Genomic DNA, 14,385 nt, shown 5'->3' on the forward strand with positions numbered 1-14,385 from the left:
CAGGCAGTGGATGCATCAAATTTCTTTGGTGCTTTTTAGCAGATGGAGTGTTTTTTCAGAAACAGAAGTTTTTGAAACATCAGAGATGTTCAAGCACAGCTCTGCAGTGCCGGCTCTCGTGGTCCCTCATGCCCAGTGATACACAACATTAATTGCCTCAGTTTCCCCATCCATACATGAGGATTATAGTCCATAATTGACACACAGGCATAATCGTTAACTGTTCATTAAAATATGCAAGGATGGAAAGCTCAGACTGTTATACATGCTCTTGAGCTTAAATTGTAACACTTTCTGCAAACATCTGTATAATCTTTACCACAGTGCCAACAATAGGCTGGATGGGTCAAAAGATCTTTTCATCATATTGCTGCAGCCCTGTGCTGATCCCTCTGTTCTTAGACTCCCTTTTCCTGTCTTAAATATCTTGTATCAAAGACTTCGAGCAACCAATTCAAGCCATTTAGTAGGAAGGGGGTCTGAGCATACAGAGGTCAGAGTGGTTCAAAACCTACAGCCTGGTAATATTGTTCATGCTCATGAATTATGAAATGTAGCATTGAGTGAGCTTAGCACTTTCGGAAGTCTGCTGTATGAGAAGATTGGTCTCAGGGTTAGTAGGGTTAAGAGCATTCATTGCACAGGTCTCTGACTTCTGAGTTCCTGCTGCAATGTCAGCTCGTTCTCATCGGAGGGTATGAAAAGATCTGACAAAGCAGCCAGCATCTGCTCCGGCTGTCCTGCAGTGCTGTAACCCACATACTGAAGCGCATTCAATTAAGAGTTCAGTAGAAAATAGAGAGGTTTAGTATTGTGCTTCCACAGAAGTGTGCCAAGGCCGAAGGGTAGCAGTCCCAAGCCAAGCAACCAACTGTAGCAGGGTCTGTTGAACACATCACCAGGGGCACAGAACTACTGCAAATTTTCAAACGAGGATGCTAAAAATCAGACATCTCAGCTCACACTGTGAGCAGCATGGCTCTCCGCTGATGAGATCAATGTGGATACATGGCCCCCTAGCTCTGGTGTCCAGCTTCAAAGTACCTACTGACATGGCCATCACAGGCTACTACCCAGAAGCAAAGCAAACATTGCACAACCTTGATGAGAACTACTTAAGAATTACTCATGTTTCCTGCTTAGGTTCTCAAAGAGCCCCACGGGCAACAGCAACTGTCTCTCTCCTTCAAGGAAGACTTATTACCATTCCAGGTCCATGATGGGATGCACCACAAAGGCTTGCTAACAACACAGGCATTTCAGTCCTTGGCAGAAGGAGTTCCCAGGTGAAGACTCTTGAGGCCAAGAGTGAACTACAGACATGGCTCAACCTTCGCTACCAATACCTCTGACTCCTACCCAGTGTCCCTGCAGCTCTGCATCATTATGCTGATGGCATGTGCCAGGCACATCTTGGGAACTGGGGAGACAGCTGAAGACTGCAGAGCGCAGTTTGGGACATTATACACGCATTACAACAAATCACCAGCACATTACTCGGGACTTGTAATTGCTATCACCAAGGGCCTCTGGTTTATTTTATGGGTCAAAACCTACCAAAGTTTCATTCAGCAATGTGTATGATTCAGGACACCACACGTGATACTTTGCACTTAAGATTTTGCTTTTTGCACTTTCAGGCTGGCAAACAGCTGTATCCACACAGAGGAATATTTTTGCCCAGAGAAACCATCCCAGGAACCAAATGTAAGACTGGAACTAAAATCTGTGCTGCCCCACTTAGCCTTTCCACTGGTGTTTATCTAGCTTAGGGCCTGAGAGGACAAATAGGCAAAGCAAGAGGGAGGTAGAAATCATTAAATTGGTCACACTAAGTAGAAAGCATGTAGCAAAGAAAGGAAAGCATATTTCCTCAAGACAGAGAGATGGGGGAAGTCATGGGAATAGCAGTTTTTGCGAAGACAGCAGGTCTTGGAAGACAGCAAACTGAACTAAGATGGGGTTTTGTCACTTTGATTTAAGATTACTCTATGGAAAGCAGGGTGTATAAAGACCGCTGGCTGAAGAAGGAAACTAAATAGGGGGTAGCGACTGCTGCACAGTGTGCCTTGATGAGGAGGTGGTAAGTAGTAGCAGAGCTTTCACCAGGATCTGGGATCCCTGCCACTGCTGAAGATGCCAGAGAAGCAGAGCCATTTCTTATACTGGCAGTGCTACTGTATCAGTTGTAAATGCACAGGGTTTATGAAAGGAGGTTCAGCAGACAGTAATGGAGGGAAAGAGGAGGGAAAGGTTGAATGCCTGACAACAGGGAGATACAACACAATGAGAAAACAGAGATGAGCTGAATAGTGCCATTGTTACCAAAAAAGAATGCACTGAGGCTCAGCAAGCAGGCCACGTGCCAGGACAGCTACAACAGTCCTAATAGCATTCAAGTGTAATGAAGCGGAATTATCACAGCCCCATCAAATTCAAAGAACCATTTAACTGATGAACCAATTAGGTAAAATATTAGTGAAAGTATTTGCAACCCACTTAAATATATGGTTTGTCCTCACATGAACACTGGGTTTCATGCAAAGCAAGACACTGGGGAATAAAACTGTAATGCAAGCTACATCAAGCTAATGTACTCAGCACTGTAGCTTTTACATTCTCACGTGACACTCGTATCTCTATATGTCCACTACAGCCATTTGTTAAACATTATTTTGTTAAAAAATTCTTGCTAAATTTAGAAGAGATACAGGAAAAGAAAAAAAAACAAACCAAACCAAACCAACCAAACCACTTTTGTTTTAGAAAAGAAATTCTAGCTTCAGCTATCCAAAATGAAGAAAAAATGTTCCAAGTGTCTTTGTCCCCCTGTTGAACACATTTGGTATTGGCATCTGCTAGCAAGAGACCACTGGATGGGACAAACCTTTCCCAACTCTCTGGCTCATGACTGGACACACTCAGATGGCTTGCAATAACGATGCACTTACCAAACTTCCCACCAACCTATAGCCCTGCTACAGACACTATTAAAATGGCTTGATGAATCACCTTCTCCTGCCTGACTGACATCAGTGATTCATGAGCACTTTAGGCATGTGGGACCTATTTAGTAGGAAAACTCTTACTTCCCTAATATTAACAGTTCCTTATGTGGTTAATACTTCTTACTAATATAACCATTAGATTAAAAGTACTCTTTAGTAAAGGTTTGGTTTTTTTTCTTGGAAGGGGCTGCCTCCAAGAGAATGCATATCCTGTGTTCCCCGTCCTGTTCAGCAACAGAGCAATATGGTGTCCACATTCAGCAACAGCCTGAAATTGCGCACAACCTGTCTGGCTGCTAGTTAGGCAAGCACCACAGAATACATTTAAAATAGATGGGTAAGCAGCCTGATAGTTTGCATGCTTTTATGTGCCTGCTGTCCCTTTGAAGCTCCTCTATAGAAAAAGATCGGCCTGATAAGTGTTTTTTCTCTCTTTTCAGTCCTGACTCTACCATGATTTGATGGTCAAGGTAGTCCGATAAGGCACAATTTGCTCCAAAACAAAATTAAATCTTTTTTCCAGAATAACTTGAACATCCGGTAATGGATGCATTACAAGATTTCTCTGTCTTGAAAAGAGTCAAAACATTCCAAGAAGCAAAGATTAATCATAAATTGCAAGTGAAACCTGAGTGGGAGAAACGGCTTTAAAGCTGCAGTGGAGAAACACAAAAGCAACTCCACAGCTCATTCTGTCTTGGAGGAATACAGTTTTGAAGACTGTTACAAAGGCACTGAATCATGTCCAAATGCCTGTAAAGTCAGAGGGATTATAATAATGACATGAAGGAGATCTGCCACCGCAGCAATGAACAAAGCCCCTCAACCAGATGCTGGGAGTTGATATGAAAGAAGGTTCTGAAGATACATACAGACCTGTGTACAACAGGACAGTACTGTATGAGAACTAGCCAGGATGCACCAGATTGACAGCAGGCTTTGCAGAACTAAACTGACAGCCACAGACCAGCACAGGCCAACTGCAATTTTCTCCTGGATTGGCTGGGTGCTGTTTAAAACTCCTAGGAGGGCTCACAAGTTGAGTGAGGTACAGTTAGAAGCCAACTGCAATTTGTATGTGGACACTAGACTGAGATGCTGGGTTTGTTACCTTTGGGAATTCAAAGAGATCGGATACTGATATGAACAAGCAGCTTTGGTTCCTACTTCTTTGCACTCACCACACACAACGGTTCTTCTGTTGATGTCTGGAAACATCAAAATTAAACAAAACAAAACTTATATGTATTATTAAAGCTGCTCAGAGTGGTTTAACAAGCAAGCAGGTTTTGGCCATGGTTCTCTGAAATCAAATTTACTCCCAACAAAAAAGTTACTAGCTCAGACCTCTAGACATTTCTCCTAGCAGGAAACTTCACATTTACTGTGAAAGGATGAATCACAGTCACATGTTTCTGGGCAGTAATCCCTGAGAAAGTCTTAAGGTGTGAATTTCAATCGGTTTTGGTTCCAAGGTTCCTCTACGAACTTCTCTTGGTAAATGCTGTACAGTGTAATTTGGCACCTTGGAAAGACAGACAAGACACTAGGTGCCAGGTACCCAGAAGATACTCAAATATGGGAAGATGTGCATCCACTTTGCTCCTGCAGGACAGGCAGGTAGCAAACACCAATGTATCAAGCATCCATCAACCCCATTTCCTTTGCAGGCAACTCTGATAATGTATGGCTGTTACCTTAGTCTTACACTTGGCTCCTTCACGTTAAACAATCATCTAAACTTAGTGCTGTAATACAGGGGTTGGCAACATTTTTGGTTCACTGACTCCCTGGACATTTTCCAGCTAATACATGGGTCCTTCCAGAAGCGTCTTCTCTGCAGATGTTGTAGATTCTTCCCCAAGGGGCCTGGTTTTCTTACTGGACTTAGATGCCTTATAGGCGAATTACGAACCCACAGGGCCTCCTGCAGCAGGCAGGAAAGTACAACCCCTGGAGCACTTGTCAGCTGTGAGGCAGAAAATGTTGAAAATTAAACTGTCCCCCATACAGCTGCAGGAAAATATATGGGACAGCTTTAACCTTCTCTCCAAGGTCCTGGGCACAGTTCTTCACTGACTCAGGAGAGTTGCAGCATCAGTCTGTGATCTGTTCACATTCAGAAAGTTCATTTTGCATCCCTAAGAGCTAAAGTATTGGGCAAAGGGAAGAGGATGTTTTGATTTTGCTTTTTAATAACATGACAGAAATCCAAGCCTGCAAGAGAATGCACAAAGAACAACACGGCCCTTAGCTGGAAACAGCATGAAACGCTACCATGGGACCTGAGCACAGAGGCTCTTCCCTGGCTTTAGCACTGACTTTTAAAGAGTGCTAAAGTATATAATACCATGAATGAGAATCAACCTGTAATCCAGTAAAGCTTCTTGGACTGTGGTCCCTGCACACAGCTTTCAACACCTGCACAGATTTGGGGTAGGCGCCTGCTCTGCATTTCCAGCGGTGGGAAGAAGTCTCGGTTCCTGAGTGCTGCAGTGATTAATCCCCCTGTTCCCAAATGATATACTGAGGACCCCCCAAAACTTACCTTGCTTTCATCCCAATGGACCACCCAGATGAAGAAAATTTCTAGATGGATTGAACTAACCATAAAGTAATGCAAGCAGCCTAACTGTGCCTGAGTTAAATAAATGGCAATATGCCTAACCAAAATCCTTCAAGTAAAATACTTTTTTTTAAAATGCTTTTTGTTCGCTCAGTGCCAAGAAGAGGCAGTTCTTCTTGAGAAATGCAACAGAGGGGGTAGAAGTGGGGAAGGGTGAAAGCTGCTAGAAGAGCAGCTTGAAATTAAAACATATCACGTGGGGGGTGTTCACCTGAACAATCACCTAACTTAAGGAAGCAGAGAAATGTCCGCCATCTGGAAAGATGACTAGTCACAGGATCACATGCTGAAGCTCTCTGAAAAGAAACATTTCAATGGAGCACTTCATGGAAAGGATCACTACTGCAAATTAGATCCATGTAAGCACAGCCCAGCAAACATGCAGCTGGGGCAACCTGCCTGTGATTTTTAAGTGAAATGTACCTGAAACTAAAAACATGCAGTATTATATGGCTTTACAGAGAATACAATTATTGCCAATGGTACAAGCACTTGAGATGTATAAATTACAAAGTCCTACTGTTTAAAAAAAACACGCCTGAATAGAGATACATCAGATATCAGGACTGCTGGTTTGCTTTCCATTGGCTTCAGACCAAGAGCAAAGGAAGAAAAACAAGATCTTCGAAAGAGTATGAAAACATCTGCCAGCAAAGACCAAAATACTCTTTCTTACATGCTCCTCATTTCCCTGACAATACTAGGGCAGAGTTGTGTGCTCTGAAGGAAGTGACTGCTATTTGCTTTCAAATATCCTGAATAGGCAATACCTGATCTAATCTCAAACATCTGGGAAAGGCAGCCTGTTTGACAGAGCAGGAAAGACCTCTGAGTTTGGGCCTGAAACGCCCTATTCAAGCTTTCCTCAGGCTCATGCTGAATCTGCTTCCAGTTAGCCAGGCTATAAACAACTCATTTGGTCTGGCCATCAAATGGGTCTCATTCAGACCTACTGAGAGTAGCCAGCAGGATGAAAGATGTGGATTGACATATGCAAGCTTGGGCTGCCACCAAAATGAGTGGCTACCCCTTCCCCCCAAGCCCATTTCCACCCCTCCTTTAACTTGGTGCCCTGTGGCTACTAGCTGAAAACAGAGGTGTTTGGTTTTAATAGGATAGTTTGCCTGGAAGCTCAGCAAAGTGACCAGCTGACCAGTACTCTTTATTGGGATTCAGCCACTTGAGTCACATGAACCAAACCATCCAACTTAAGGATCTCCAGCTTTTGCATTCAGAGTGTAGCTCAGGCTATTCCTGATACCTCAAGAAGAACCTCCATTTGAAAGGCACAACAGGACTACGTGAACAGGGGCTTGAATCAGTGAGATGCACACTGCAGCTGAAAAGCAAGAACATCATCTTACTTTCAGGCACTTACTAAACTATGTGTCACTAATTATAATTTAATGACACACAACTTTGTCTTTATTTCTTTCCTCAATTCCATGTGGAGTCAGACAACTGAGATTAAAGGCCTGGGTCAAACTGATTAAGAATCATACTTAGACTGAAAATAGCCATGTTTTCCAGACTACAGACTGAGATGTACAGAATTACTTTAATAGGAGCAGAGCTTCAGATATTCAGCAGAGCTTCAGTTACTCTGCCTGGAAAAGTGGTAACTGAGGAGGGTTACAGGAGCAGGCTGCAAGGTCACAAGTGTTGTACTGAGAGTGAACAGGATGCAGTGGAAGCCAGAAGCAGAAAATTATTTAAGAAAAGAGAATTCATGGGGGACAAGTCAACCCCACAGTCTTGGATTCATTCCTTGCTCAGGAAGACTCACATCACTGATCTTCTGGGATCAGGAAGAATGCCCCAAAGGAAAGTTTACCCTGTATTCTCCCACTTTCTTTCTTTTTCTGACCTCTTGATATTTGGGAAACAAAGTATTAGGCCAGATGGTGCTTTCATGTGACTGCCTCAGTGTGGTCCTTTTACATTTGAGGTTATGTCCTCTATGCCACAAAACAATTCATGAAAAGGTTTTACACTACTTAAAAACAAGCATCAGCAATCTGGAGTTTAGCCATCCTACAGAGCATAATGAAACACTATAACCTGTTATGAAATTCCCTGAGATGGTAAAAAAATAGTATCTAGTGGAAAGATATTCCAGTTTTAGACTGGTTTCTCTGTACATCCTCATCTAATTCCCACAAAAAACCCTTGGTTTCATCTCCTGCATATTCTGCAAATTTTTTTTCATATAGGATTTTTTTTTTAAGGTTTGAGATCCCAAATTCCTTCAAGCTACCTACAGAGGCCTAAAAATAGCAATAAACTTGACAATCAGACAAAAGAGGATTTCACATGCCAAGGACAGAGTCTGGGGCTGGCGCTGACTGAGGTGCAGTTTCCAAGTCAATCAGGCAGGAAGTTTGTTCACTCTCCTCCTGCTCAGTTCCACAACCAACGCTGGACTGGACACAGGAAAAAAACTTTGTAAAAAACCCAGAGTTGAGGGACATCTTCTAGCAGCTCCTTCTCAAAAGTTATGTAAAAAACCTGGACTGCATTATTGCAGCACTAACACTGGAATTGAGCTTTCCACATGAAATCATAAATTGGACTATAAAGCTCTGAGAGGAACAAGACACTCATCTCATAGGTGAGTGGCTGACCACGCAGAAATGCTTCGGCCACCGTGTATCCTTGGATTTTAATGTACACAGGAGTCACACCATGTTCTAAGCACTGCTTGTAGACACCAATGCTCCCATAGAAAGCTTCAGACATACTAGGAACTACTCCTAATGTCTTCCCCCACAAAGCAAATAACCAGCACTGGAAGCCCACGAAGGTCTCTGGCTTTGATGTCCACTGCCGTCACCACCTCAACTATCACAGAAACCAGAGAGGAGGAGTGGAACCTGCTGAGCCAGAGCCAGCATTGGGTAGGGCTGGCTTATGCCAATCCGCAGCAGACACCCATGAACGGACATGCTGCCAACACTACAGCCAGGCACGTAGGTTTTGCTGTGTGACAGGAACATCTTCTCTACATGCAGGATGTCTTCACACAACTGCCCTAGTAGCAGAGTTGATAATGTCAAAAGAGGTTCATGCCCTAAGTGAGGCTGCATCCCCCTCGTTTGATGATCTAAAGAAAACAGAAGTCAGAAATTATCCACAGAGGGGGAACACGGAGTAAGGAGATGTTAAGATGGGCTTGGAAGTGGCACAAAAACGTATCTCACGGTTTCCATTCCTTAATTCCGCTCCTCAGGTTTCAATTAGGGCTCATAACAGCAGGGGAGTATGTGGTTACATTTGTCTCTGAGCATCCACCAGGAAGAGGAGGAGGAGGAGGAAGAAATATCCCACAGGTAGATGTTTAGCTGCAAGCAGGACACAACAGAGCCATTTCACAAAGTCTGGATCCCAACAAGCAGGTTGTAGGATCCTGGGGACCTCACAACCCACAGCCAGAACAAGCCATATCCAACTGGAGCTTCTCTCCCTTTAAGCAAAAATGGGTGAAAATGTCAGCCAATTAAGCTTTTTCCACCTACATCACGTCAGCTCCAGAAGCCAAACATGATCCCAGCAGAGCTCTCCGGGAAGTCTCACTTCAGCAGAGCAGAACCCTTAATGTTAAAACATTACAAAAACCAGAACTGCTGCGTGGGTGCCCCAAGCCCACCCTGTGAATATTAACAGTTTGTGCATATTGAATATAATTGTCTCTCCAGCATTAAAAAGCTCTCCCTCTCAATTAGTGGAAAGTGACTCCCACAGTTCAATTTAAGGTTTAAATTTGGAAGGGAGAGATTTGGGGTTTTTTTTTTCATTTTCTTTTCTTTAATGTACTTGTAAAGAACCCATGGATAAAGCATTACAACAAAACACGTACAGCTCCATTCAAGGATGCTTTTTTCCAGGAGCAGGGGTGAGCACATCATGAAAATTACAGCTACTGACAACTTCTAATCAATTTAGCTCACATAGAAAATATGACGCACATGCATGTAGTTGAACATGCATGTGACAGTGGCTGGACTCAGGAATGAAACACAAGGGCACAAACCCATTGCTGTGGTCTCACACTTAGCCTACATTCATTGCCTTCTGCTTTCAGGGACCTCTATAGCAACTAGACTATTCAAAAGATACCTACAAGTGACCACCAGGATCTTCAAGCACTACCAGCACCAGGGTAGGTCAGACTAAAAAACATGCTAATATCCCAGCTATGACTTTCCAAAACCTGAAAAAAAACCCTCACTAATAAATACAAACCTGAATTCTTGTGAGGATGGGCAATGGTGATCTGGCCAGAAATCTCACTCCTGTCTGTTAGACTCAGTTAGGTGACTTTGAACAAGGGAGCTACATCTGCACTGTTAAATAACACAGGGTCACTGGCCTGGAGGCCAAGAGGGAAGACTGTGTCCAACACCACATTACTTGTGGCCCTGGGTCACCTTTGTGTGGTGCCCCTATGGCCCTAAGACATAACTATCATTTTGAGGGATTGGGAGGGGGGAGGCAGCTCAAAAGGCTGGAAAAAACATGGCAGTTTTGCGTCAGTCCACTAAATTGTTTTTATAGCATTAAATGTTTTACAGCATGAGGACACATATGGCAGGCTCTGGGTCAATGCTCAAGGCAATCATCAAGGGTGTGAAGCCCCTTGAGAAAGTGTTGAAACACTGGGAAAGGCAGAGGAAAACAAAATTCCCCAAACTGCGCTCAAGTACTGTCTGGCACAGACCAATGCAGTCCCAAGGAGCACGTTAACATTAAAGCAGCAAGGCCATCAGCTCTACAGCTCAGCTTCCACCATCTCAAGTAGGGTAACAATCACGCTCTACTTCACACCAGGAGTGTTGAGTAAAGATGAGCAAAGTGCTGAGACATTGTCAGACTGGGGACCTAGTGCAGACCGGGTTGGCAGCTTCCCTCCTCTTGCCCCATCCAAAGCCACCTAATCAGGTTCACCAATGAACCAGTCCTTTTATTTTGTGTGCAAATTTGGTCTTCCTTTTTGCTCTATTAAACATATAATGATTGTCATTTCCCTAAGCTTGCTAAGGGTAGGCTTGGGCTAACAAGACTTCATTGCTGAAACATATCTTATCCTGTATGCTGCTAGGATTAAAGACTTGGAAGGAATTTTAACCTTTCCAAAGCTTTAATTCTGTTGAATTTATGTGCTAATAAACACTGCTGAGACTCCTTATAGCCACTGTCTCCAAGCTCAGGAGATACATCTAGTGAAACCAGCCCCACAAAGTGATGTCCCTGGGTATGGCTGAGGCATCACAAAATGCTACGCAAATTTTTGACTTTCACTAAGTGCCTCAGAGTAATCTTCCTAATGTCAAGAGAGACACCAAGAAGAAAAACAAACGCTTCGCTGCTCACCAGCGACACTGTTCCCTTTTTGTTAAATACACTTAACAGAGGGCTAGAGGCAGCAGTTGCACCTAGCAATCTCCATGAAAGCTGTTAGGTTTTCAAGGCTGCCAAATAACATCCTTTTTTTGCTTGTTGTTGTTGTTCTCTTGCTTTTTATCCTGCACTGCCCTGATGGAGCACCAAAGGTTTTTTGCACTCGCACCATAAACATACCCCTGAAAATAAAGGGCTGATTTTGAAGTACAAAGCTGCTGTTGTGGGACACTGCAGCACCTGCTGTAGCATGTCATTTTTATATTTAGAAGCAGCATATCTCCACAGATCATGGCCAGAAAGTCACTCAGCAACCCCTTCCCATCAGCTCTCACAAGTCAGTGCCAGCAGACAAGGGGGAGCACAAGCTCCTCTTGCCCTTCAACAGCCCTCTGCACCTCCACAGCCCTGCACCTCCCCTGCGGCACACTGCAACCTGCCTGACTTACGCTGCCCAGCCTCGTATCTCCAGCACTGGTGTCCTGCCAACAGCTCAGTCCAGCAGCAGGACACGAGCCTGCAGGCCTCCGACTCTGACAGAACATACTGCTTTTCCTTTTTCTGGGTCACGCAGTGCGGTGCGTGTACGCTGCATGGCATATGTAGGATAAACCATGCAACAAAATCAAGGGAGCCACTGAAGCATGCAATCTGGTGCACAGCTCTGACCTGCGCTGCCACACTGTTTTGTCTGTGTTCCCCTGCCATATTTCTGAGCTGGTGCCCACAGCTACAAAGTAGTTCATGTAAAAAACACAGCCAGCCTCTTGCATTAGGCAGCTGGACCATGGCTCTGAGAAGGTCCAGCAAGCCCAGCAAATGCATTTAAACTGAGGGCAATATGCCCACTATGTGCATGCCACACACAGCTTGTACAAGTGGGCAGGATTTGTAGCTCCTTTTTCCACCTCTCTGAGCAGTCTGCCTCTTTGGCGTAAGCAGCATTGCTGTTTGCAGCACCAGGCGGTGCTGTGTAACTCTGTCAGGCAGAACACAGCCAAGAAAAGCAGGGCAGAACATAAAAAAGACCCAACAGCACCCATCAAAGCAAAGGTCACAGGTCTGGTATTTGGATAGTGGGAGGGGCACCAGATAGAAAAGCTGATCTTGGCTCAGTGCTGTCTGTCTGTTAAAAGGATGAAGGATGACGTGTACGATGTCCTCCCTGGCTAGGAGAAGCAGCATCTTCTCCGTACATCTACATCCCCTATCATTTTTCAGTTTACAGCAGGTTGGCACCGCAGCTTGCTGGGCTGGCAGTCTCCTGCGAGGGACAGCACTGTTTCTGGGTGATGTTCTGCAAAGATATGAACATCAGCTAATTAGAAGAGTGAAATTTCAACCTAGCAAGTGTTTATGAAAGAGGGGAGGGGAAACACTGACGTGCTGCTGCTTTGCTTCCAGCCACAAGAGCCAAGTGCTTGCACACGTGCAGGCAGCAGAGGGCAACAGAGCAGGGAGGGCAGAAAGGGGAGACACAACCAACACACATCAGCTCCCGACTGAAGTGATTGGCTTTGGCAGCTACCCTGGGAAAAAAGGCACCATCAGCACTGCAAAACACTCAGGAAAATCTTTAGCTGGCAAATGCAGATTTATCTTTTCCAATAGGCAGTGAGGAATGGAAAAGGCCCAAAGCTGCAGATAGGGAAGGGAGCAGTGACGGGATCAAGCCAGCTGTGGACTCTGGCTAGTTCAGCTCTCTCCTGGATACAGCCCTCTTCTTGGAAAGGGGGTGTTGAAGGAAAACAGAGCCTGGAAGAACCTGGAATATCTTTATCTACAGACACAGCTTAGCAAATGACACACACTTCATTTTACGCAGAATAAAACTGCCTTACCTGAGTAGTTTTTGCCCTTCTACCTTGCATGCTGTTACTATGGCTAATTTGAGGGTTGGTGGCCCCTTCGGAAAGGCAGTGGGATTTCCTACAGGGCAGCGTATTGTAGTTACTGTAGGAAGGCGCATCCTCGGCAGTAACCGATGCCATCTTATGGCTCCCAATATCTGGGATGTCGGACACTAAATTCCGGCAGTACCCTCCAAAGGCATTCCTTGGGCCCCCGTTGACAGTAGCGCTTGGGGTTTTGGGGGAATACAAGTCACTCATAGAGTTGGCACGCTGGCAGGCAACCAGTGGCTGGGGGCTGCCATCAGCCTCCTGTGCCCGAGTGGCTTCGGCATCCTTTTCCTCAGCCAAGCCCAGGATTTCCTCATTGCTCGTTAAATGCTCCTGGCTGAGGTCAGAAAGCGAAAACTCCAGGCTGTCTTCACGCCAGATGTCGGCCGATTTGGAGCGCTTCTTCTTGAAGCTGGCTGTCTCCATGAAGTTTGTCCCGTTGGACGAGTATCGATGTGACCTCCCATCACCCTCTGCCAGAAAGGGTGGCTCGTCCCCGTAGAGCCTGCTCTCCTCTGAGTCAGGCATGCTCTGGACGGAGGCGGCGGTGAGCACGGTGCTGCTGTCCACGCTGGGGGTTACAGAGGAGTCAGTGTGGTAGGAAACAGGCCGCAGGCCCATGTCCACACGGTCCACCCAGATGGGGCTTCCAAAGTCCTCTAGGTTAGCTTCCTGGGAGAAGGGCTCCAGGCCATTCTCCGCCAAGGACTGGGGTATGCTGGGGGTGCTGCTGGAGCGGGTGCTCACTTCTGAGTTACGGTGGATAATTTTTCCAGAAGAAGCATGCCGCGTCCTACGAGACGCTTTATTGGAGAGGCGCAGAGAGCGGGAAGTGTGCTTGCGGCCCAGGCTGGTGTGCTTGTCTCCATAGAAGGCGTGCTCCACGCTCTGGCTCTCTGCGTTTCCCATGGTGTCACAGTCTGCAAGGGGAGAGAGCAGGGACGGTTAAAGGCAGCAAGCAACACGCAGCCGAAAAGATGCGCAAACACCCTAGTACACAGAAAATACTTTGTTTTGCTCATGAGCCTACACCACAGCTTCCACCTGGTCTCACAGCACACGCTTTAACGGCGGCAACTGATCCCATAGAATTAATTAAGGAAGCCAGGAACTGTACCAGCAAACTTACAAACACAACTCAGTTAAATCAGTATGCAGGAAAAAGTCAGACGATAACTATGCTGGTGTAAGTGAAGAGTGTAGAAGAGGAAAAGATTGAAGCTCGGAGTAAACTGCAACCAGTTTACCACCAAAGTGCACTGGCAATCTCAGCTCTGCACATGTGTAGTTTGATTCTTAGCACTGGCTTTGCAATTCCAGAAAACCCTACAAACTCAAAAATCAACAGCTATTGTTTATCTGCGTATAATAGGAGGCCAAAAAGTTGATGGATATACACCTTTATCTGAAATCTCACTTTTTTTTGTTAGGAACTGTGAATTGAAGAACCAGA

General features: G+C 45.2%; 1 protein-coding gene across 4 annotated transcripts in view; it reads right to left on the minus strand.

Annotated features, from left to right (window-relative positions):
• TIAM1 (TIAM Rac1 associated GEF 1) overlaps nucleotides 1–13,841 on the minus strand; it is a gene marked incomplete at its 5' end in the record, with an annotated part of 84,715 nt that extends 70,874 nt beyond the window's left edge. For all 4 annotated transcript variants that reach the window (XM_080613087.1, XM_080613088.1, XM_080613086.1 and 1 more), the window contains one exon: nucleotides 12,873–13,841. In XM_080613087.1, coding sequence (XP_080469213.1) covers nucleotides 12,873–13,841 — 969 coding nt within the window. The remainder of the gene's footprint in view (nucleotides 1–12,872) is intronic.
• Nucleotides 13,842–14,385: the final 544 nt, after the last annotated feature.

Source organism: Psittacula echo (assembly GCF_963264785.1).
Source record: "Psittacula echo genome assembly, chromosome: 3".
NCBI lineage: Eukaryota > Metazoa > Chordata > Aves > Psittaciformes > Psittacidae > Psittacula > Psittacula echo.